This window comes from Heterodontus francisci, chromosome 13 (genome assembly GCF_036365525.1).
Source record: "Heterodontus francisci isolate sHetFra1 chromosome 13, sHetFra1.hap1, whole genome shotgun sequence".
Classification (NCBI taxonomy): Eukaryota; Metazoa; Chordata; class Chondrichthyes; order Heterodontiformes; family Heterodontidae; genus Heterodontus; species Heterodontus francisci.
The window spans coordinates 30,765,158-30,791,481 of NC_090383.1; the positions used below are offsets into that span (position 1 = coordinate 30,765,158).

The window sequence follows — 26,324 nt, forward strand, 5'->3', positions numbered from 1 at the left end:
ACATTTCATTAACATGCCGGCCGCAGCATTTCTGAGAGCAGGTTCCGATCTTCATTCAGGCGCCCATTCAGGGAAACGACCTGCAACTCCTGTGGGGAGGGGGTAGAAGGTTGTTTTCTCAGTGCGGGAATGGGGGGAGCGGGGTCAAACTCCTCGGACTGGATGGTGAGGAGACGGGGGGCTGATGGGAAGGGGTAAAGGACAACGTTTCTGGACTTTGAGCGGGTGAAAAGGTCATATTTTCAGGTAGGTATTCCGGGGGGGAAAGGGCAGGAATCATGTGCAAAGCCATTGGAGGGGTGGGAGAGGGCATGTAAAGACCTTTTCATTAATTTTTATTGACTGTAAAATAACTGGCCTTTTAAAAATTTAACTTGTCATTTAGGGATCTCGGCCCTTTAAAAATGGCTCCGTCCTCTGCGCATTGGCGCCAGATGCCGTTGCCGGGGACGGCTCGCCCGCCACCTCCTTGTCATCGGGGGAGGTGGTTACCCCAGCCATGCAAATGAGCCGCTGCGTTTGGAATCACAGCAGCTCCGCGACGTGTGTCCTGTGTGTGTAGGCCACAAATGTTTCCGCCCACCGCCTTTTTTTAAAGTGTAGCCCATTGGCTTCATTTTGTATTTCCAGCACAAATTCATTTGTACAAAAAACTGCCCATGCAATATTTCCACACAGCATTACCAGCAGCATGGTAATGACCTCTTTAGTGGTTGGGACATAATTGCTGCATTTGCACTACAAGCAGCCAATTTTAACTTGCCAAAATCAGCAGTAATGGCCTCAAATTGGGTAACATAAATTTTCTGCCACGTTGGCGCCAATTTTTGCAAGTTAAAATCGACCCCTTATAGTGTAAATGATGTAACTGTAAGGGGCATAACCTATGCCTATAAGGTCAGTGATGCAAGGGAACCAGCTCTGAGCCAGAGGCTCCCAATGATGGAAGTTCCCACTTTCCTGACCTTGGTGGGACCCACCTTATGGTTGACGGCTTCTACACCCAGTGAAATAAGGCATTCCAGCCTCTAGAATGGAACAAATAGGATCACTAGGATGAGGAGGGGAATGTGCAGTTTGGAGCAGTGGCTCAAATCCCCTGAAAATAAAGAAACATTTTTAAAAAGTTACAAGGTAGGCTTATGATTTTGAAGTGGGACTGTGTTCAATCATAAAAACATCTTACAGTAAATAAAAAAATATTTTTAGTGCTATGAACTGCCTGAGAAAGGAATACATGTTTTCAAATGGGAATGAAATGATGCAGAAAGTCCTTCAATAATTCTAAGCACATTTCCTGGGCATTCAAGATATCTGCTGCTCTTGCTGCCATCTCATGTCTGAAAAGGGCAACTACTGGATTCTCCGTGTGTGCTCTGACTTGATAGAAGAGCAATTTCTATGCAGTACACAAATTTTTAAATTTTCTTCATGCTTGGGGGTATATTTGCATTGTCGCATGTCCATCCACCTGTCCATGAATATTAATTTGTCAGCTCAGCAACTTAAAAATGCTTCACCAAATGCCAAACTTCATTTCACTGAGCAACTCAGTGGCTTCATTCCCTCCCATCAATCTCTCTCCTCTTCTTTTGAGAACAGGCTTTCAGAAAAATGTAGCTATATGTCTACATGTTGTCCAAAGAGTCTGATGGATAATCTTAGAGCCTAACTTTTTTTACAAGTCTTCTGGAGAAGCATTGCATGTAGAAAAAATTAAATGGGCTCCCTCCAGATGTTTTCAGATACATTGACCCTTGGAATATTACAGTTCTGTTTTTGACACAATATTGAATGCAATATTTTCATTTATCCAAAAAAGGTTGTTATATTTTTCCACTTTATTTTACTCTTTTTATATATTTTAATATTCATCAATCAAATTAGTGGCTGTCAGATTCATGAAATCTGTATTCAAAAGCAGTATGGGCAAAAACTTGGTCAGGAACATGTTGCCTGAAATATTGCTGATTGCATTCTTTTTAACATTCGAATGCAGCAACACTCAAAAATGTCTTTGCCCTAGCAAAACATGGTAGAAAATGCCAAACATATATTTTGAAAATCAGTCTACAGCTTGCTCTGATCTGACCTGTTTCCTAATTCCACCTCTCCTTGCCAATTTCTACTGCTGATATCAACCCCCCCCCCCCACAAAGAAACCACTCCTCCCACTCTCAATAACAACCCTCCCACTTCAACTCCCAATGTCCACCCTCCCACTCCCACTCCCACTTCCAACACCATCCCTCACAACCTCACTCCTAATCTCACTCCCAATATCAACCCTCCCAATCCCATTCCCAATATCAACTCTCACAGCTATCTCTTTTTTCACTATATAGTAATTATATTTTAAAAAACACACACACAATAGCACAAGAAAAACTGTTCTACTATATATATAGGTTTTATCCATACCACACGCCATTCCATAGTGGAAAGAATGCACTGACAACCTCCCCCAGGAACTGTTAATGTTGTTTGAGCCAATGATGTCCAGGAGAGCAGCTCTTGGTGACTTACCCACTGCCTGACTTTCCCTCCTCCAGGAAAGCACCTGGATTCAGGTCATCATCTCCCACTGACTGGTTATCCACTTTGGTACCAAAAACAGGAAGGCAGATTATTATCTAAACGGCTATAAACTGAGAGAGGGGAATATGCAGTGAGACCTGGGTGTTCTCATACACCAGTCACTGAAGGTAAGTATACAGGTGCAACAGGCAGTAAAAATGTCAAACGGTATGTTGGCCATCATAGCGAGAGGATTCGAGTACAGGAGCAGGGATGTCTTGCTGCAATTATACAGGGCCTTGGTGAGGCCACACTTGGAATATTGTGTGCAGTTTTGGTCTCCTTATCTGAGGAAGGATGTTCTTGCTATAGATGGAGTGCAGCGAAGGTTTACCAGACTGATTCCTGGGATGGCGGGACTGACGTACGAGGAGAGATTGAATCAGTTAGGATTATATGCACTGGAGTTCAGAAGAGTGAGGGGGGATCTCATAGAAACCTATAAAATTCTAACAGGACTTGACAGGGTAGATACAGGAAGGATGTTCCCGATGGTGGGGGAGTCCAGAACCAGGGGTCATAGTCTAAGGATACGGGGTAAACCTTTCAGGACTGAGATGAGGAGAAATTTCTTCACCCAGAGAGTGGTGATCCTGTGAAATTCGCTACCATAGAAAGAAGTTGAGGCCAAAACATGGTATGTTTTCAAGAAGGAGTTAGATATAGCTCTTGGGTCTAAAGGGATCAAAGGGTATGGGAAGAAAGCAGGAACAGATTACTGAGTTGGATGATCAGCCATGATCATAATGAATGGCGGAGCAGGCTTGAAGGGCCGAATGGCCTACTCCTGCTCCGAGTTTCTATGTTTCTATGTTTCTATGACTGCACTACTGCAAGAAATAACTCCCACCCCCACCCCTACTGTCAATATCAACCTTCCAAATCCCATTTCCAAACCCACACCCACTCCCACTCTTATAATCAGCCCTCGCACTCTCACTCCCAATCCCATTCCCAATATCAACCCTCCTCACCCAACGCCCAATATCAGTCCTCCTCATCCAACATTACTCCCAATACCAGCTCCCTTCACCCAACACCATTCCCAGAAATAAAGGAGCACAGAGACCTTGGAGGGTTGTGGGTCTGGAGAAGGTTGCAGTGATTGTCAGGGTTGAGACCATAGAGGGAGTTGAAAACAAGGATGAGAATTTTAAAATTGCGGCATAGCCAGACCAGGAGCCCATGTAGGTCAGCAACCACACAGGTGATGGGTGGACATGACTTGGTGCGAGTTAGAATACGGACAAAAGAGTTTCAGATGAGCTCAGGCTTATGTACAGTTTGAACATAAGATACAGTTACTTCACTTTTTGAGTTGTACCACTAGTCCAGTGAACATGGATTCCATTTGAACAATTGTGACAATTGAGCCACATAACCGTATTCATAAAACAATGAAAAACTTAAGGTATGAAGTTAACTGTTTATGCATCTTATCAGCTTTGCAGCTACTTTCATATTACTCATACTCTTGACATTTTTGTCTTTTAGTTTGTATTCTGTCGTGAGTGCAAGGAAGAGTACCATGAGGAGGAGTGCAGTAGCCTCCATATTAAAGAAACAGCTGTGAACCAGCAGGTAAGAGAGTGAATTCCTGGAAAAGCAACACATTCAAATGCTTTCTGGTGCTGTAACTGCAAATATTAATTAAAAGTTCCCTCTGAAAGAAAAATAACTTCTTCTGTGTACATGTACAAACTTTAAGTACGATGGCTATATTTATGAAATAGGGTCCTGTATTCTTCTCAAGCCATGGTGTTCCACAGACATTGATGGATATGGTAACAATGAGCAGACAGGATTCATCTATCAAAAAGGGACAAATAGATTTTTCCTGTTTCTAAATAATCTTATGCACTTATTTTAGTCCTGACATATGTACAGTTAAATAACAAATGGCAGAGAGCAGATTAGCAAACTATAAATACAATCGGGGAAATCAAATGATATTATAAAGCTGTCTGTGCATTTTTTGAATAGTTTGTAAACGTCATCTGAACCCTGAGATCAGATTTCACCCTTGAAATATTTCAGGATGCTTGTCATTAACTCTAATAGAATGATACAGTACAGAAGGCCGTTCAGCCCATTGTGCCTGTGCCAGCTCTTTGAAAGAGATCTCCAATTAGTCCCACTCCACTGCTCTTTCTCCATTATCTTAAATCTGTGCCCCCTGGTTACCAATCTTCATGCCAGTGGAAACATTTTCTCCCTACCTACTCAATCAAAACCCCTCAGATAAATCTCTGCTGTAAGGAGAACAATCCCAGCTTCTCTTTCCTCTTCACATAACAGAGGTCCCTTGTTCCCAATACCATTCTGGTAAATCTCCACGCACCATCTCCAAGGCCTTGACATCTTTCCTCTTAAAATGTGGTGCTCAAAATTGGATACCAATTCTATGACCAGACCACACAATTCTGGAGGATTACTGGTTATCTAAACTAAATCTATTGACTAACCTCGAAGTTTGATGATTAGACCTCCGAATTACTGCCCAGTATTCTTGTTAAGCAGCTCTCCAAACACTGGTAGTGTTGGTGTTCACATTTTCATTCCATACGTTATGGTACATAGAGATAGCACAGCCATCTTGAAGATTCAACTTAGTGTTGTCACGTAGCATCTTCTTCTAGCCTTTCACATTCTCCCTTGAACTTATAATCATTTCTGACTCGGCATAATGCCAAATGTATAATTTCTGCCATTCATTCCGACACTCATATTTCTCTGTGCAGTTGTCAGGTTTTACAACTTTTCGACCATTATTTTTGCAGAATATATTTGGGAATAAGTTACGTTTCAAACAAAAACAACATGAATTTACACAGCAGCTCTAGCATAATTTGTGGAGAGAGAAACAGAGTTAACGTTTGAGGTTGATAACCCTGGGAGTGCTTAGGAATGTAACCATTTTTAAGCAAGGCAGGGAAAGGAGGCGAGGAAAGAACAAAAGGCAAGGTGTGGAAGGCAGGAGAGATTAAATGACATAAGGGATGATAGTGTAAGGCAAAAAGAGATAGTGAAGGGAAAAGCTGCGTCTACAGGAGGTGTAAATGGGAATGCAGAATTGCCATTAACAGTTGCCATCCAAAAAAAGGGGGAAGTGGTTATGATCTGAAATAGCTGAGCTCAATATTGATTCCAGAGGGTTGTAAAGTGCCTAGTCGAAAAATGAGGTGTTGTTCCTCGAGCTAACATTGAGCTTCACTGGAACAGTATAGGAGGTGAAGGACAGAGAGGTCAGAATGGAACGCAGGGTCACACTTGTGGACGAAACGAAGGCGTTCCACAAAGCTGTCACTCAATTTGCATTTGGTCTCCCTAGTGTAGAGGTGACTGCATCTTGAGCAGCCAGTGCAATATTCTAAATTGCAAGAAGTACAAGTAACGTGTTGTTTAACCTGAAAGGAATATTTGGGGCCTTGAATGGTGAGAAGGGAGGAGGTGCAGTGGGAAAGGGGGGGAGTGTTGAGGGTGATTGATGAGTGGGCCAGGGTGTCGGGGAGGGTGTTGCCCCTCCTCAATGAATTTCAAGCTTGACATGATGCTGAGCTCTGCTTCCTTAGCTTCTGTACCCATTGCTTTGGCGAGAAGTCTTCCTTGCAAAAAGCAAACTCTTTCTCCCCTCTTCAGAAATCTCCATCTGGCTTCTTACGCTTTCTAGATCTTTTCATTGAGAACTGCTGGCATGACATCAGCCATCTTAGTTTCTCTGCTCCCCACACTCACTCTAACCTATCTCCCTCTGAACTTGAAGCACTTTGTTCTCTCAGGTCCAACCCTAACATTGTTATCAAACCTGCTGACAAGGGTGACACTGTTGTTGCTTGACAAACCAATTGCTACCTAGCAGAGCCAACTCTGTGGTACCATCTTCTAACTTTCACCACCACGGACCATGACCCAACCACCAAACATCAAGCCATTGTTTTGAAGACTGTCACTGATCTCATCTCCTCTGGAGATCTACCTTTCACAGCCTCCAACCTCATAGTTCCCCAACTCCAAACATCCCACTTTTAACTCCTTCCTAAGATACACAAACAGGACAGCCCTGGAAGACCCATTATTTCAGCCTGTTCTTGCCCCATTGAGCTGATTTCTTCCAATCTTGAATTTTCTTTTCCCCTTATCCAGTCTCTTCCCATCTACATACATACATGACACTTCTGATGCCCTCCGTCACTTTTACAGTTTCCAGTTTCCTTGCCCTACCATCTTTTCATGGTTGTCATCCAATCTCTCTGCACCTCCATCTCCCACCAGGACAGTCTGAAAGCTTTCAGGTTCTTCCTTGAACTGAGGCCAAACCAGTCCCATTCACCACCACCCTTGGCTGAACTTGTTCTCACATTGAACAACTTCTCCTATAACTCCACTTTCAAGAGATGTGAGCATTGCTGGCAATGCCAGCATTTGTTGCCCAACCCTAATTGCTCATGAGAAGATGGTGGTGAGCCGCCTTCTTGAACCGCTGTTGTCCATGTGGTGTAGGTACACCCGCAGTGCTGTTAGGAAGGGTGTTCCAGATTTTTGACACAGCGACAGTAAAGGAACAGTGATATAGTTCTAAATCAGGATGGTGTGCGGCTTAGAGGGGCACTTACAGGTGGTGGTGTTCCCATGAGTCTGCTGCCCTTGTTCTTCTAGGTGGTAGAGGTCAAGGCTTTGGAAGGTGCTGTCAAAGGAGGCTTGGCGAGTTGTTGCATTGTGTTACGATCAAGGTGGGAGGAGTGCACTGTTAATTCAGTCCCAATTCTCCATAGGTCACAAAATATCAATAAATGTTCCCACTTACCAAAACAGTCAATTAGATACTCTAATGATGAAAGGTCACAGACCTGGAACATTAACTTTGCTTCTGTCTCCACAGATGCTGCCAGACCTACTGAGTATTTCTTACACTTTTTGCTTTTATATGAATTAGATACTCTGTTTGTCCCCAGAGTAAAGCACATCAACCAGGTTACTTTAATAAACAACAAAATTATCTGTTTATTATAAAACCAAGTCTTAACAAATAATGAAGTAAATATATATGCAAATTGGAATATTAAAACCCCTTATTTTATCCTAGCCATCACACACACACTCACATACACAACAGGTTAACCAGGGAAAAAAGGATTTTTGTTTACAGCTGTTGCAAAGAAGTAGAAGGAATAAAAAAAAATTAAACTGAAGTGAAGAGATGGAAGTCCTTTGTTTTGGTGAAGTGTCCCAAAGTCGAATAGTTGGCTGCCACTAGGAATCTTTCCAGGCGAGGTTAATGAACAGTCTGTTTGGGTAGGCGTTCAAAGAAATTCAGCTACAGAAGGCTTCACATAGGTCTTACATCAGGGGGTATGCAGCAACAAAGGTTTCAGTTCTCACATATTCGTTGCAAAGTTCTTTGAAAGATGCAAACATTCAGGATTTCTTCAAAATACAGAAAGCAACAGTACAACTTCATGCAGGCTTTTGTTTTTCAAGAGCAGGGATTCGTCAGAGAGAGTTAATAGTTGTATGGATTTTCTTCTGATTTCCTGGCAGGTCCATAAACAAATTCCAACTGCCTCTTTTAGTCCAAAAACGTTTAACAGTTCAAAAAAAAACAACTTTTTCCAAGCAAGTCCCATGACAATCATAAATCCTGTCTTGTCACAACACAACCCCCTGTTATGTTTACATGAAATCATGTGCCTTCCAGTAAAAACCTGTTTACTGGTCAACCTTTTGTTGACCTTCCTTTAAAAAAAAACACTCACAAAGTTCAACAATCTCTTGATGATTCAATGTCCATGAAATCCCTTTCAGTTTTTAAAATATAGATTCTCAAGTTTTAACAAAAAAAAGAAACCTCATAACAACTGCATCTTGTATATGGTACACACTGCTGCCACTGTGTGCTGATGGGAGAGGGAGTGAATGCTTAGGGTTGTATATGGAGTGCTGATCAAGCTGGCTGCTTCGTCCTGGATAGTATCGAGCTTCTTGAGTGTTGCTGGAGCAGCACTCATCCAGGCAAGTGGAAAGTATTTCATCACACTCCTGATTTGTGCCTTGTAGAAAGATGGTGGACAGGCTTTGGGGAGTCAGAAGGTGAGTCACTTGCTGCAGAATATCCAGCCTCTGACCTGCTCTTGGATCTGCATGGTTGGTCCAGTTCAGTTTCGTCAATGATAACCCCCAGGATGTTGATGGTGAGGGATTCAGCTATTGTAATGCAGTTAAATGTCAAGGGGACATGGTTAAATTCTCCCTTGTTGGAAATGGTCATTGACTGGCATTTGTGTGCTGCATTATCAGATGGGGTTTTACGGCAATTGATAGTTTCATGATCACCATTACTGAGACTAGCTTTTAATTCCAGATTTATTAATTCATTGAATTTAAATTCCACCAGCTGCTATAGTGGGATTTGAAGTTGTGCCCCAGAGCATTAACCTGGGTCTCTGAATTACTATTCCAGCAACATTACCACAACACCACCGTCCCTCTAGGATAGCCGCTGAGAGGATGTTTCCCACTGTGAGAGAATCTAGAACTAGGGGACATAGGGCTAGATTTTCATGCTGGCGGGGCTCCTGACACCGGGCCAAAAAGGAGAGGGGAACCCCGCCTCAGACTTTGGAGCCCCCCCTACCCCCGCCCCGGCACAATCTACCAGCAGGCAGGCATTTAAGTGCCCGGTGTCAGGATCCCTGTCCCTTTAAGGACAGGGTTCCCACTTCAAAGAGCTGCCAGCCAATCAGAGAGCTGGAAACTCAGTCGTATTGGCAGCGCACCGGGAGCAGTGGACACTGCTGGTACTGCAAGAGGCCTTGGACCCAGGCCCAGCACTGGAGCCTGGACCCAAAGTGAGTGAGGTAGGGTCACCGAGGACAGACTGGCAGGCCTGGGCAAGGGGTGGGAGGGAGTTGTTTAATGCAGGGGGTGGGTTCAGGGAAGAGGGTGGTTTTCCACTGGGGCCCTCCATGGGCCACAGATTGCCCATGGAGGAGGGCCGCCCTCAAACCCGCAGGGAGCTCACCTCGTTTTACTGGGTGACCTCCCCACATGGCGGAGCCCTTCCCGCTGTCACTGCAGTGGCAGCAGGAAGAGACCTTAAGTGGCCTCGAGGCGGAATGGCTGTCTTCGGCCTATTGTACACCTGACAATATTGCGACGCGACGGGGAGGCAACAGTCCCTCTGCACCTTCCCCGTTGCAATTCTAAGGGCTCCCCTGCCTTCGAACCCGTCTCCGGGGGGGGGCCCATAAAATTCAGCGCATAGTTTCAGGATAAGGGGTTTCCCATTTAAGATGGAGAAGAGGAGGAATTTCTTCTCTCAGATGGTCGTGAATCTTTGGAATTTTCTACCCTGGACAGCTGTGGACACAAAGTCATTGAATATATTTAAGGTTGAGATAGATTCTTGAAGTATAGGGGTTCAAGCATTATGGGGAGCTGAAGGAAAGTGGAGCTGAGGCCACGATCAGATCAGCCACAATTTATTGAATGCGGAACAGGCTCAAGGAACCATATGCCCTATTTTTTTTTATTCAAGGATGGGATGTGGGCATCGCTGGCCATGCCAGCATTTATTGCCCATCCTTAATTGCCCTTGAGAAGGTGGTGGTGAGCTGCCTTCTTGAACCGCTGCAGTCCATGTGGGGTAGGTACACCCACAGTGCTGTTAGGAAGGGAGTTCCAGGATTTTGATCCAGCGACAGTGAAGGAACAGCGATATAGTTCCAAGTCAGGATGGTGTGTGACTTGGAGGAGAACTTGCAGGTGTTGGTGTTCCCATGCATTTGCTGCCCTTGTCCTTCTAGTTGGTAGAGGTCGCAGGTTTGGAAGGTGCTGTCAAAGGAGCCTTGGTGCGTTGCTGCAGTGCATCTTGTAGATAGTACACACAGCTACCACTGTACGTCGGTGGTGGAGGGAGTGAATGTTTGTAGATTGGGTGCCAATCAAGCGGGCTGCTTTGTCCTGGATGGTGTCGAGCTTCTTGAATGTTGTTGGAGCTGCAAATGGAGAGTATTCCAACACACTCCTGACTTGTGTCTTGTAGATGGTGGACAGGCTTTGGGGAGTCAGGAGGTGAGTTACTCGCCGCAGGATTCCTTGCCTCTGACCTGCTCTTGTAGCCATGGTATTTATATGGCTACTCCAGTTCATTTTCTGGTCAATGGTAGCCCCTAGGATGTTGATAGTGGGGGATTCAGCGATGGTAATGCCGTTGAATGTCAAGGGGAGATGGTTAGATTCTCTCTTGTTGGAGATGGTCATTGCCTGGCACTTGTGTGGCGCAAATGTTACTTGCCACTTATCAGCCCAAGCCTGGATATTGTCCAGGTCTTGCTGCATTTCTACACAGACTGCTTCAGTATCTGAGGAATCACGAATGGTGCTGAACATTGTGCAATCATCAGCGAACATCCCCACTTCTGACCTTATTACTTGAGGAAGGTCATTGATGAAGCAGCTGAAGATGGTTGGGCCTAGGACATTACCCTGAGGAACTCCTGCAGTGATGTCTTGGAGCTGAGATGATTGACCTCCAACAACCACAACCATCTTCCTTTGTGATAGGTATGACTCCAGCCAGCGGAGGGTTGGTCCCCTGATTCCCATTGACCTCAGATTTGCTAGGGGTCCTTGATGCCATATTCAGTCAAATGCTGCCTTGATGTCAAGGGCAGTCGCTCTCACCTCACCTCTTGAGTTCAGCTCTTTTGTCCATGTTTGAACCAAGACTGTAATGAGGTCAGGAGCTGGCCCTGGCGGAACCCAAAATGAGCATCACTGAGCAGATTGTGCTAAGCAAGTGCCGCTTGATGGCACTGTTGATGACACCTTCCATCACTTTACTGTTGATTGAGAGTAGACCGATGGGGCGGTAATTGGCCAGGTTGGGCTTGTCCTGCTTTTTGTGTACAGGACATACCTGGGCAATTTTCCACATTGCAGGGTAGATGCCAGTGTTGTAGCTGTACTGGAACAGCTTGGCTAGGGGCGCAGCAAGGTCTGGAGCACAGTTCTTCAGTACTATTGCCGGAATATTGTCAGGGCCCATAGCCTTTGAAGTATCCAGTGCCTTCAGTCGTTTCTTGATATCACACGGAGTGAATCGAATTGGCGGAAGACTGGCATCTGTGATGCTGGGGACTTCAGGAGGAGGCCGAGATGGATCATCCACTGGGCACTTCTGGCTGAAGATTGTTGCAAATGCTTCAGCCTTATCTTTCGCACTGATATGCTGGGCTCCCCATCATTGAGGATGGGGTTATTTGTGGAGCCACCTCCTCCAGTTAGTTGTTTAATTGTCCACCACCATTCATGGCTGGATGTGGCAGGACTGCAGAGCTTTGATCTGATCCGTTGGTTATGGGATCGCTTAGCTCTGTCTATCGTATGCTGCTTACGCAGTTTGGCATGTAGATAGTCCTGTGTTGTAGCTTCACCAGGTTGACACCTCATTTTGAGGTATGCCTGGTGCTGCTCCTGGCATGCCCTCCTGCACTCTTCATTGAACCGAAGTTGGTCTCCTGGCTTGATGGTAATGGTAGAGTGGGGGATATGCCGGGCCATGAGGTTACGGATTGTGGTTGAGTACAATTCTGCTGCTATTGTTGGCCCACTACGCCTCATGGATGCCTAGTTTTGCATTGCTAGATCTGTTCGAAATCTATCCCATTTAGCAGGGTGGTATTGCCACACAACATGAAGGAGGGTATCCTCAATGTGTAGGCGGGACTTCGTCTCCACAAGGACTTTGCGGTGGTCACTCCTACCAATACTGTCATGGAAAGATGCATCTGCGGCAGGCAGATTGGTGAGGACAATGTCAAGTATGTTTTTGCCCTCTTGTTGGTTCCCTCACCACCTGCCGCATACCCAGTCTAGCAGATATGTCCTTTAGGACTCGGCCAGCAGTGGTGCTACCGAGCCACTCTTGGTGATGGACATTGAAGACCCCACCCAGAGACATTCTGTGCCTTTGCCACCCTCAGTGCTTCCTCCAAGTGGTGTTCAACATGGAGGAATACTGACTTATCAGCTGAGGATAGGCGGTAGGTGGTAATCAGCAGGAGGTTTCCTTGCCCATGTTTGACCTGATGCCATGAGACTTCATGGAGTCCAGAGTTGATGTTGAGGACTCCCAGGACAACTCCCTCCCTACTGTATACCACTGTGCCACCACCTCTGCTGGGTCTGTCCTGCCAGTGGGACAGGACATACCCAGGGATGGTGATGGCAGTGTCTGGGACATTGTATGATTCTGTGAGTATGCCTATGATCAGGCTGTTGCATGACTAGTCTGTGGGACAGCTCTCCCAACCTTGGCACAAGCCCCCAGATGCAGCGTCAACAGAGCAGGGTTTGCCGTTGTCGTTTCCGGTGCCTAGGTCGATGCCGGGTGGTCCGTCCAGTTTCATTCCTTTTTATTGACTTTGTCGCGGTTAGATACAACTGAGTGGCTTGCTAGGCCATTTCAGAGGGCATGTTAGAGTCAACCACATTGCTGTGGGTCTGGAGTCACATGTCGGCCAGGTAAGGACAGCAGATTTCCTTCCGTAAAGGACATTAGTGAACCAGATGGGTTTTTACAACAATCGACATTGGTTTCATGGCCATCATTAGACTAGCTTTTTCAATTCCAGATTTATTAATTGAATTCAAATTCCACCTTCTGCTGTGGTGGGATTCGAACCCATGTCCCCAGAACAATACCCTGGGTCTCTGGGTTACTAGTCGAGTGACAATACCACTACGCCACCGCCTCCTATACCTGATCCTATTTCTTATGTTCTTATTTGCTGCTCACAATGCAGTTTCCTCTGCATTGGGGAGACAAAATAAAGATTGGGTGATCGCTTTGTGAAACACCTTTGGTCTGCAAGCGTGACCCTGGTCGTCTTGTCATTTTAATTTTCTGCCCCACTCCCACTCTAATCTTTCTGTCCTCTGCCTCTTACAATGTTCCAATGAAGCACAGAGTAAATTTGGGGAACAGTATTTCATCTTTTGACTACGTACTTTACAGCCTTCCAGAATCAACATTGAGTTCAACAAATTTAGATCATAACCCCTCACCCCTTGTTTTTTTTTGGATGGCAACTGTTGGTGACGATTCTGCATTTCCATTTACACCTCCTGTAGACGCATCTTTTGTTTCTTTACTTGCCCATTACTGTCTCTTTTTGTCTTTCACTATCATCCCTTTTGTCATATAATCTCTCCTACTTTCCACTCTACAACAGACCTTCCCTTTTGTTCTTTCCTCCCCTCCCACATTTCCCTCCCTGCTTTGCTTAAAAACTGTTACATCTCTAAGCACTCCAAGTTCTTTCAAAGGGTCACCGACCTGAATCATTGACTCTGTTTCTCTCCCCACAGGTTCAGCTGAACAGCTGAGTATTTCCAGCATTTTCTGTTTTTGTTTTAGTAGGTAGAAGTTGTTTAGGAAGAAAGATAATGTCATAAACAATCAAGTTATCCAGCAGAGTGGAATATTATTTTTTCTATCTTTTGAGGAGAGAAGTGACATTAACTGAAGGTGGTATTTGCTTTGACTGTAACACTGCACATTCACTTGCTGTCTGAGAAATAAAACAGTTAAACAAATTGGGCAGATTTTCCAAGCCCTGTGGGAGCAGGGGTGGGGCCAGGAAATTTAGGGAAAAAAGCGTCAAGCTGGCTCCCTGATGTGTTCTCGGCTCCTTATGCATTTGCTGGAAGCAGGAGCGCAGCAGTAATAGCAACATGCCTGGCAGTGGTGGGCAGATAGTTGAGGCAACTATTGATGTAATTAGTGGGCATTTCTTGAACAGACTGCAATTTCGCCAAACAGACCCCCTCTTTGTCTGACGCTTGCCGACTCATGGGAGGCGAGAGCAGAGTGGAAGGTCAAGCACCGTGAATATGAAGCAAGCAATACCAAGCAATATGAAGTTTTCACTTTGAAGGACCAAATTGGCAATCCTCAGGCCATCTGCCTACAAAGGCTTCCTAATGGATGCTCCTCACCTGCAGACGGATCTACCGGATAGTACTGGGTGGGAAGGATTTGCTGCCAGTCACAAGATGATGATTGCACCTCTATCTTGTGATGCCCTCCCCTACTCCATTCAGATCTGCAGCACACAATCTTCACAGTGGGGCTGCTGCCACCCTTCACTTCAGGTGCTCTGATTGATCCTCCCGCCTCTGCAGCCCACCCGCTGTCCCTAATTGGATGGCAGTGCAGAGGTGGCCTACTAATTGGCTGCCTCCCATAAAATCAAGTCAGCAGGCACGTGACTGAAACACGTGGGGTCGGGACCGAAAATGATCCTAATGTCAGGTTCTCAACATTCGCTGCAACATTCAGCCCATAGTATCTTGTTCCTCCCCAGGAAGCCAGTTGATGAAGAATAGAACTAGACCCAATCTTTACACACTTTTATATTTATTTACAGAGTTATCTATTACAAGCAGACACCTCCTAACCCAAACAACACTATTTCAGTCTGTGTCTATTTATAGGGATTCAAGTGAATCACCAGTTAATGCCCAATATCTGCATACAATTAAATCAATTAACTTACAATTAACAGATTCCCTTCTTTCTCTTTAAATAAAAGTTAAACTTGATATGTGCAACCATAATTTCAAAACAAATTAAATCAAAAAGCTCCATATTCTGTACAAAACATTATATTGCGAGATGCCCCTCCAAGAGGATCCCGAATAATTTCTTTGCATTTTTTTTTAAGAGATACAGCACTGAAACAGGCCCTTCGGCCCACCGAGTCTGTGCCGACCAACAACCACTCATTTATACTCATCCTACATTAACCCCATATTACCCACCATTCTCCTACCACCTACCTGCACTAGGGGCAATTTACAATGGTCAATTTACCTATCAACCTGCAAGTCTTTGGCTGTGGGAGGAAACCGGAGCACCCGGTGGAAACCCACGCAGACACAGGGAGAACTTGCAAACTCCGCACAGGCAGTACTCAGAACTGAACCCGGGTCACTGGAGCTGTGAGGCTGCAGTGCTAACCACTGCGCCACTGTGCCGCCCAATCAGTGTGAAACAATCAGACAGTTGATGACTTGCATTCACCCACTTACTTTGGAGGTTTCCTTTGTCATGCAGGCCCCCATCTGCCAAGAATGAGGCACATTAATTTCATCACATGGACATTAAATTTCAAATTGTTGCTGGGAAGAAGAGAAGGCCTGTGACAAGGGGTTGCCAGGCCCCTGGCTGGAAAGACATTTTTGCATATTAACAGACAGTGTTTGAAAGGACAAGACAATCCACAAAGCTGGAAGTGGTTATACCAGTCAGTCACGTGATTACATGCTGGCCAACTTGGGGAGTTTTAAATTGAACGGATAATGTTTGGAACAAAGTTGCTATCCCCTGCTCCAATTCAATCTACAAACAGATGTGGTCAGACCAGTTAGTCACATGACTAACTGGCTGTTGCAGAGTTTTAAATTATACTGACAGTGTCTGAACTGGCAGGGAGCAGAATGAAGAAGACCTCCTGTCTGTCTGCCTGCTCCCACCTCTTTCTCACCAGCTTCTGAATCTATTGAAGACACATGAACCCCAAGAGAGAAAAGTCTCCTACAGTGAACAAGGTTTAAGAAGAACACTGGGCCCCAATGAAAAGCAATATCTACCGACAAGCAAGGACTCTACAGTGAGCTCGAAGGCCGTAACAAAAACTCTTCAGATATTGCCTCAAACCTTTCCACTCTATTTCTTCTGCTCTTTTCTGTCCCTATCTGCATGTGTGTATCGCGTATGCATGCTAGTGGGGGGGGGGGTCGTGTATCTGTAGGCATTAACCGAATTAGCGTTTAAGTTTAATAAATTTCAACTTTTCTTCTTTAAACCTAAGAAAGCCTGTTTGTGCTGGTTTCTTTGCCTAATAGTTGGAAAGCGGTGAACAAGGATTCACCAAGGGGGAGCTAAAAACACAGTGTGTTTGAAATTAAACCCTGTTACAATAAGGCCAGGTGAAGGCTGAAAGGGAACCCTAGACCTCTCTCTCACCTGGTCGTAACAGAAATTTGGGTGCTAGCATCTGGAATTGACCCACAGACAAATGAGAGAAATTGGAAGTGGGAAGCCAAATTGTTCCCAATCAAAAAGAGTAAGATGAATAAAGGTTTTCTTGTGGTTGTGTGTGATTGAATACTAACACGTCTGCAACCGAAGCTAGTAGCTCTCCAAGCAGGGTGCAGTAACTTGGGATAAGTTAAAAGCACTGTCTGTGGAGGAGTTGAGGAAAGTGGCTGAGCAGTGTGGGATCAGTGTACGTGGCAAGGCTAGGAAGTCTGAACTCCTAAGACTAATGGCCAACCATTTTTCCCTTGAATCTGAAGAAGCAGAAACAGGGTTAGAAGCAGTCTCTGACAGGGTATTGTTAGCAAAGATACTATTGGAACAGAGGAAACTTGAATTTAAGGAAAGGGAAAGGGAGAAAGAGAGAGCCTTCCAGATGGAATGTGAAGAAAAACAATGACAGGAGAAAGAACAAGAAAGGCAGGAGAGAGAGAAAGAATATTCCAGAAAGCATGATAAGAAAGAAAGTTGAAGCAGCTTGAGTTAACTAGGGGGTGATAAAGTAACCCCAGTGAATGCATGGCCAATATGAAGGCGCGTAATTCAGGGCTGGGTACAAAATTGTTAAAGCTAGCACATCTAATTCCAAAATTCAATGAGGAAGATGTGGAGGCATTTTTTGTGTCCTTTGAGAAACTGGCAAGGCAGCTAAAATGGCCAGCTGAGACCTGGTCTCTTTTACTACAAAGCCAGCTAACTGGAAGAAGCCCATGAGGTTTATTCCCTGTTGCCAGATGAGAGTTCATCAAATTATGAACTGACCAAAAATGCTATCCTCGGGGCATATGAATTAGTACCCGAAGCCTATCGCCAAAAGTTTAGAACTCTCAAGAAGCAAGCTAATCAAACTTACCTGGAGTTTGAAATAAGTAGGCAGCTGGCTTTTGACCAGTGGCTGAGGGCTCTTAAAGTACAGCTCAGCTATGAGAATCTCAGGGAAGTAGTTCTGTTAGAGGAGTTTAAAAACTCTCTCCCACTCTCCATAAAGACCCATGTAGAGGAGCAGCAGGTCTAGAGAGCTCAGTAAGCGGCTGTTCTGGCCAATGAGTTTGCTTTAATTTATAAGTCGGATTCCCAGGGCCTTTCTGAGTCACCCCCACAAATCCAAAAAGGACCAAGTATGGGAAGGTGATAGAAGCCCAGGCAGTCCAGGGAGAGAAAGGAAAGCAGGAGACACAGGAGGCCCACCTCCAGCTAAAAAGGAAGGTGTGAGCAAGAGTGAAACAGGAGACCTGTGTGCTTCCATTGTAATAAATCAGGGCATTTAAAAGCTGACTGCTGGAAACTAAAGGGAAAACCTGTAGGGTTGATCTGGGCACACCCGCCCAGTGAAGAAAGGAACCTGATGGAAAGCACAGCAGAACAAGCTGTGGCTTTAACTGCAGTAAGAGTGAGACCCAGGAAGCTTATTACTGCAAGTGCAGGAAAAATTTAATAGGATTCCTGAAGATTATCAGGGTTTTGTGTTTGAAGGGAAAGTAACCCCATACCCCTCGAGTGGGCCAAGAAAGCCCATAGTGATTCTCAGGGACACAGGGGCTGCTAGATCCTTTTTACTGGGAAAAGGCCTGACCTTTCTCCCAGAGAGTGCAGTGAACACCAAAATGGTGGTGAATGGTATTGGAGGGCAGTGTATGCCTGTACTTGTACACCAGGTGCATCTGGAGTGCAACCTAGTTTCGGGACCGGTGACTGTAGGGATTGTCCCTAGTTTGCCTGTGGATGGGGTTGACCTGCTCCTAGGTAATGATCTGGCGGGGGTGAAGGTGGCAGCCCCCCAGTAGTGAAAGAAAGACCGCAGGAGGTCAGAGAGACAGAGCAGTGGTAGGAGACGGACCCCTGCAGTTTCCATGAATGTGTAATGGATCAGGCCATGATCAAACCAATCCCCCAGAGGAGACTACATTGGCACTGCAGGCAGATGACCATGAGGACTGCCTGTCCAAGATTTATTTTGGAATGTTAGGAGACCCAGGAGTGAATTAAATCCATTTTCCCTCGCTGAGGCTCAGCGAGCCGACCCAGTATTGTGAGAGTTAGCACAGGCTGCCCAGTCTGAAAATGAAGCAGAGGGAGTCATTGATTGGTACTATTTAAAGAATGAGGTACTGATGAGGAAGACCCGTAACAAAAACGCTTTAGATATTGTGTCAAACCTTTCCACTTTATTTCTTCTGCTCTTTTCTGTCTCGATCTGCATGTGTGTATCACTTATGCATGCTAGCGGGGGCACGTCATCTATCCGTAGGCATTAACCGAATTAGAGTTTAAGTTTAATAAATTTCAACTTTTCTTCTTTAAACCTAAGAAGGCCTGTTTGTGCTGGTTTCTTTGCCTTATAATTGGAAAATTATGAACAAGGATTCACCAAGGGGGAGCTAAAAACAGTGTGTTTAAAATTAAACCCTGTTACAGTAAGACCAGGTGAAGGTTGAAAGGGAAGCCTCGACCTCACTCTCACTGGTCATAACACGTTTCTCTCCAGCATTTGTTTCAATCCAGCAAGGTCAATCCGTAACATTTTCTCACTCACATTTTTCGTACAGTACACATTATCCAACAAGGAACGATTATATATGTAACATTTGATGGGAATACTATCTTCAGTCCCCTTGTACAGAATTTCACTTAAAAGTTTTGACAGATAGGAAGATTAGCATGTGAAGCATCACTAAAAATGACTAGCTTCATGTTCTTTCGGTCACCCAAGAATGGGAACTTAACACATTTATCCAGTTTTAATTTTTTTTAATGTTTTATTCGCCTTTAAAACATTCTCGATTTTAGAGTGTTTCATTGTATTAGTTTTAGTTTTTGAGATACAGCAGTGAAACAGGCCCTTCGGCCCACCGAGTCTGTGCCGACCATCAACCACCCATTTATACTAATCCTACACTAATCCCATATTCCTACCACATCCCCACCAGTCCCTATGTATTTCCATACCACCTACCTATACTAGGGGCAATTTATAATGGCCAATTAACCTATCAACCTGCAAGTCTTTGGCATGTGGGAGGAAACCCACACAGACACAGGGAGAACTTGCAAACTCCACACAGGCAGTACCCAGAATTGAACCTGGGTTGCTGGAGCTGTGAGGCTGCGGTGCTAACCACTGCGCCACTGTGTACTTAATACATCAAAACTGGCAGCTGGTCTGGTCTGAGTGTCCAACCAGTTCAACTGACCAATCAAACTTCACAATTGCTCTGTCTCTTCCATCTTTTTGTGAGGACTTAGCACAATTAATAGGGATGGGAGTAATACTCTCTAAATAGGAATGTTGATTTAAAGTTATTTCAGAACTACTCTGTTTAATATCTAAACCAATTTATTTAAAAGCCCCACAAGCCTGACTTCCAATTTTAAATTCTACTCTAATCTTATTAACAATACATTTTTCAAATTCCACAGTACCACCCCATAAGAAATCATCAACATGCATCATGAAGAAGCCTGAAATGTTGTTTTATGATACCAAAAAACAGTGTAGGATCTGCTTTTAGTTGAACACAGCCAATTTTCACCAAAACAGATCTCATGGAAAAATACCACACCCTGAAGGCTTATTTTATTTATAGATACAGCACTGAAACAGGCCCTTCGGTCCATGCCGACCAACAACCACCCATTTATACTAACCCTACAGTAATCCCATATTCCCTACCACCTACCTACACTAGGGGCAATTTACAATGGCCAATTTACCTATCACCTGCAAATCTTTGGCGGTGGGAGGAAACCGGAGCACCCGGCAAAAACCCACACAGTCACAGGGAGAACTTGCAAACTCTGCACAGGTAGTACCCAGAATTGCACCCGGGTCTCGGGAGCTCTGAGGCTGCGGTGCTAACCACTGCGCCACTATGCCGCCCCATTCATTCATTTAGGCTGTAGATGCATTTATTTAATTTCCATAGTTTTCCTCCTGCATCTGCTGCCTCTTTGGGCAGTTTCAATATCACTTCTCTCTGCAAAGTATTGCCCAGCAGAAACACCGCTTTTATGTTGAGTGATCAACATTCCCATGAATATGTGACCAAAGAGCTAAAAGGATTTTCAAGATTACTTTTCCAGCTGTGTGAGAATCCACTCTGACATCAGTATCACCCAGTCACTCTTCAAAATCTCTAGCAACTAGCCTTGCTTAAGTCTTATAAGTCCCATCTGCAAGCACATTTTCAGTATAAGCCCACCCATGTGACAAAGCTGGATGCCCCTTAACTGGTACTTCAGAATAAACTCCAAACTCTCTCCAACTATCTAATTCCTTTTGTTTTGCCTCCTATTAGTTTGTCCTCAAGTTCATTGGCAGCAAAACTTCACGATCATGAGGGCTTCTGCTTCTAGTTCTGTTCCAAGACAGTTCTGTGGCCTTTATCGCATTGTGTAATCTACTCAAGCTGCAGCCTCTATTTGCATTTTTCTGTCTGTCAGGACTACTACCCCAAGATCTCCCTCTTGCACTATCGGAGGGCCTTTCTTTGGTACATGATCATCTTCTGATGCAAGAGTCACTTCTGGGCCCACTATCACTACCTGCACTGTGCTTTCTTACTCTCCACTCTTTCACCTCATTCTGTCAGTTCATGGACCTCACTTCTTGGCCATCATCCTGAACATTCAACAATATTTAAACTTGCCAACTGCTTTTCCTGTACGTTCCATAATTATCACATCTGTCCCCTAGATGGCCATTGGCCTTTCACTCTGATATCTCTGTCCTGTGTGTCATGATCATTCACATTACCACTGTCCAGTCCTTGATCTACATATTCTGTTGCTTCGGACCTTCATCACAAAACACATGAACACTGGAGGTAAAAGGTGCCATGTTTATTTATATCAGCTGCATCAGGGTGGCACAGTGGTGCAGTGGTTAGCACTGCAGCCTCCCAGCTCCAGCGACCTAGGGTCAGTTCTGGGTACTGCCTGTGCGGAGTTTGCAAGTTCTCCCTGTGACTGCATGGTTTTCTGCCAGGTGCTCTAGTTTCCTCCTACAGCCAAAGACTTGCAGGTTGATAGGTAAATTGGCCATTGTAAATTGCCCCTAGAGTACCTAGGTGGTAGGAGAATGGTGGGGATGTGATAGGGAATATGGGATTACTGTAGGGTTAGTATAAATGGGTGGTTGTTGGTCGGCACAGACTCGGTGGGCTGAAGGGCCTGTTTCAGCGCTGTATCTCTAAATAAATTTTTTTTTTAAAGTCTAAGATTGTGTAATTAATTCCTATTAATCATGCAGAATGAACCTTAACAGTCTCATTGCCATGTTTACTAAGGACTGTCTTACCATCATGATCTATTATCGTATCACAGAATTGTACCGACTCTCCGTATGAGCATTTCACCTCATGCCATTCCTTTGACTTCTCCCTTTTGAATGCCTCGATTGAACCTGCCTCCACCACATTCTCATTCCCTGTGACCCTCCCTTTTATAATTTACCACATCTCCTGAATTAAATTCTGCCTCAGATGGTCTTATCCGATGCATCAGTGCTCTCTGAATCTTCTCTGAGACCTCAGCCTTGATGAAAGCCTGTATCTCTGCATGTAAAGCATTCAGATGTGCAGTAAAAAATTAACTAATTGTAATACTTTCTAGAGCAGGAAGACCATCTCACAGAAGGCAATTTGGGATTGTGCCCATAGACCAATTGACAGGGACAATATGCTCCAATCATCTGGAGTGAAGTATTTACATGAATCTTCCATACCAGGGCAGTTGTCAACTTGCAATCTGGTTGATCAGCTAAAATTGTATGCAGCATTTCATCAATAACCTCATGATTCCTTTCACAGAGTCTATTGCCAAAAAGACTTTCAACTGCAGTATTCATAACCATGGTGTTCATGTTTTCACACATGTCTCGGAACTCGTCATTGACAAATTGCCCTCCATTATCAGTCAGAAACTTTGCTCATGCCCCAAGTCCAGTCCCTATCCATTTCTCCATGATTTTGTCTGTAATAACCCTTTTGTCCTTACTAAGTATTATTGGAGATGGTCTAAATCTGATCACCAGGTCTACAAAATGTAGAATGAAAATATTTCTGTCTTTATCTCATACCTTTAGATCCATGGTAACTACCTTGTTAAAGTCACATCCCAATAGAAGGCTTACAATAGGACATGGCAGCATCCTCCGATACTTTTTACAGATTTCACATTTCTCAGTAATCTCTTCTATTAGCCTTGTGTACTCTTCATCAACCACACCTGCATTTTTAGCAGGATTTTTGACCTTTAACAAATAGGATGAAGTCTATGTAATTTTAAGACAATTTGCTTTTTGTCTCTCTGATTCTTATCACAGGATGCCATCAATACTTGTGCAACACTGATGAGAAACATCAGGTTTTATCAAGGGGATACAATAATGTCCTGGGTAAACTACAGATCAACTGACTTTGCAAAAATAATTGCTTTATCATGCTCCATGTCATTACAATTACAACTCTCTTTCGTGGCCTCAATGTGTTGTCATCACCAAAGCAGTACTTTTACATTCCTTAATCTTGCATTGATCCTCATTACTTAGTGAATCAAGAGAACATTTTAATCAATCTGTATTGCATACTTTTGAGGTACAAGCATCATCTAGTACTGCACAGTTAAATGAGTCTGCAAATAACGCATTCATCACAAGACTAAACCTTCCTGTGGCCAGTATGATTTGTTTGGATTCATCATTATTTTCATCCTCTTCCTCAGAATTCTCTTCATCATGCGTCATTTTGAGAACCCTGCCTCTCTACTTTGGGGAGCTCATCGTCTACTGTACTTTGAGTCACAGCTGAAACACCCATTAACTATTCCTTGGGCATTCCTGGGGTTCATTCACCTATTATTGCTGTTCCATTTCTGTCTTCTGCTGTAATAGCCACATCTGCTAAAGGTGCTTTCATCCTCATTCTGCCCATCCTTAATCCATCAATGGGATTGATACCTCCAACCAGTATCTGGACCATTTTGAAATCTGGCAGTCAATCATTGAGTCCTCTATTCTTTGTGCCACTGTGGAATATCCTATTTGTTCCATGAAGGCTGAAGGAAATGACTGTTTCCCCAGGATTTTTTTCAATGCAGTCGACATCTGATCCAACAGGCCTCCCTCTCCAAGAACCGAACAACAGTTAGAACCAGTAGTCTGTTCAAATGAGGCACCTTAGCACAATCTAGAAACTTAAATGCTAGTACCAGGGATATCCACATTGAATTTCATCAATCTTTTATACAATCTTTTAAAGTCCATGATATATTCTTCCATAAAATGCCCATCTGTTTTCCGGAATCTATCAAAATCCAACCATGCTTCATAGGCATTTAACTGATCATCTTTCTTGTAAATTTCATCCAAGGACTCTAATAGAAGGTCCAAATCTTCTTCACTATCCAACAGATGGGCATCCAGCTCACAAACTATTTTTCTTCTGACTTTATGTCTTGTAAGAAGCGGCAATGCCAAGGCCATACCTTGTTTCCACTTTGGTAGGGACGTAACCCATGTCCACATATCCACTTCATTCTTCCACTGACATATGGTTCAGACTCTGAGAACATTGGACGGTAATCAGACCCTGTCAATTTACACTTGCTTTCTGCCAATTTCCACATTAGCTACTGGTATTGTAGTTTTCTGATTTTTTTTTCTTAGCTTCCAACCTTCACCTTTAGGTAACCATCCTGTGCTACCATGTTATATTCCAGACAGCCAGTTGGTGAAGGATAGAACTGGAGCCAATCTTTACATACTTTTATATTTATTTACAGAGTCATACTATCCTAACCACCACAGTTTCAGTCTGTGTCTATTTATAGGGATTCAATGAATCACCAGTTAATGCCCAACACCTGCATAAAATTAAACACAATTAACATATTATTAACATATCTGGCCTCATTTCACCAAGTGTTTGTCAGTCCACCTTTGGTAATATTGACAAATCACATATGTGGAGATATGTGAAGAAAACAATATCTAACCAGGGCCACAATATCATATAATTAGACATTGGGCTGTATGGACACACCCCTGAATTTAATATGTTCAGATCATTTATTGGAGTGACCCAAAACTTATAACAGTGATCCTTTTGATCAGTTATCCTTTCATGATATTGGGCATTCGTTTCAACTCCAATAAATTCAGTTTTATAATGAATCAGGTTTAATTTTCTTGCATTTTTGCACACCTTCATACATCAAGTTTTTAACCATCTGCATAGTCAAGCTCTTTCTAATTGGGCATTTCTTGACAATGGCTCCGCTGCCATCACTTCATTGGAAATGTGGCAGAAAACTCAGTTACATACAGAGAATTGGCTTCTGGTGAAGTGATGGAGGTGCAAAATGTCGGCTCCAGGGAAATTCTGGAGGTTTCGTTTGATTTCTGCTGGATTTTCAACTAGTTGACTCGTGACTCAGCCAGTTGCCAGCAGGATTTAGAAAACACAACTTGGCATACACCAGCGTCAGTTCAAAACCCTCCAGATATGAATAAAGTGGAAGGAGAAGCCAATCTTTTCTCAGTAATCAGCTTTTCTCTTTGGTGATGGTTATTAGTTGAGCCCTAGTTATGCATGAATGAGAACTGTATTATTTATCACTCGTCTTATCCTCCAGCCCTACAACTCTCCGAGATCTCTGCATTCCTCCAATTCTGGCAACTTGTATATCCCACTTTTCTTCACCCCACTATTGGTGGCTGTGGGTTCAGCTGTTTTGGCCCTATGCTCTGAAATTCTCTCCCAAAATCTCTCTACTGTTCTACTTCTCTCCTACAGTAAGGTGCTCCTTAAAACCCATCTCTTTCATCAAGATTTAGGTTGCCTGTCTTACTATCTCCTTATGTGGCTTAGTGTTAATTTTATGTTGATTATGCTTCAGTGAAGTACCTTGCGATGTCTGTCTACTTTAAAGGCACTATATAAATACAAGTTATTGGTCTAATCATGGCAAGAGCCAGCTTATTCTCACCAAGCATTTACTTTGTTGGAGCAGTGACTAGAAGAGTTTTAGTTCACTGGGTTCATGCACAGATGATGCAGCATTCAAGAAGAAATCTAAAGCTCATGGACATATACTGACATATCCAATATAATATAAACAGAAATGGGCTCCTGAATTGTTCTGTTGCTATTCAAATATTATTCATTTTTTATTTTCCAAATCACACACAATCCTTAATTACAGGGCGCTTGAGAGTTACAAGCTAGCCAGGAAGGATCTAAAGGGAGAGCTAAGAAGAGCAAGGAGAGGACACGAGAAGTCATTGGCGGATAGGATCAGGGAAAACCCTAAGGCTTTCTATAGGTATATCAGGAATAAAAGAATGACTAGAGTTAGATTAGGGCCAATCAAGGATAGTAGTGGGAAGTTGTGTGTGGAATCAGAGGAGATAGGGGAAGTGTTAAATGAATATTTTGCGTCAGTATTTACAGTAGAGAAAGAAAATGTTGTCGAGGAGAATACTGAGATTCAGGCTACTAGGCTAGATGGGATTGAGGTTCACAAGGAGGAGGTGTTGTCAATTTTGGAAAGTGTGAAAATAGATAAGTCCCCTGGGCCAGATGGGATTTATCCTAGGATTCTCTGGGAAGCTAGGGAGGAGATTGCAGAGCCTTTGTCCTTGATC

At 43.9% G+C, this 26,324-nt stretch overlaps 1 protein-coding gene across 5 annotated transcripts in view; it reads left to right on the forward strand.

The window, feature by feature from the left end:
* The window catches only part of prkn (parkin RBR E3 ubiquitin protein ligase), a 1,503,655-nt gene that overhangs the window by 1,437,313 nt on the left and 40,018 nt on the right, over window positions 1-26,324 (forward strand). For all 5 annotated transcript variants that reach the window (XM_068044606.1, XM_068044605.1, XM_068044609.1 and 2 more), the window contains one exon: window positions 4,072-4,158. In XM_068044606.1, coding sequence (XP_067900707.1) covers window positions 4,072-4,158 — 87 coding nt within the window. The remainder of the gene's footprint in view (window positions 1-4,071; window positions 4,159-26,324) is intronic.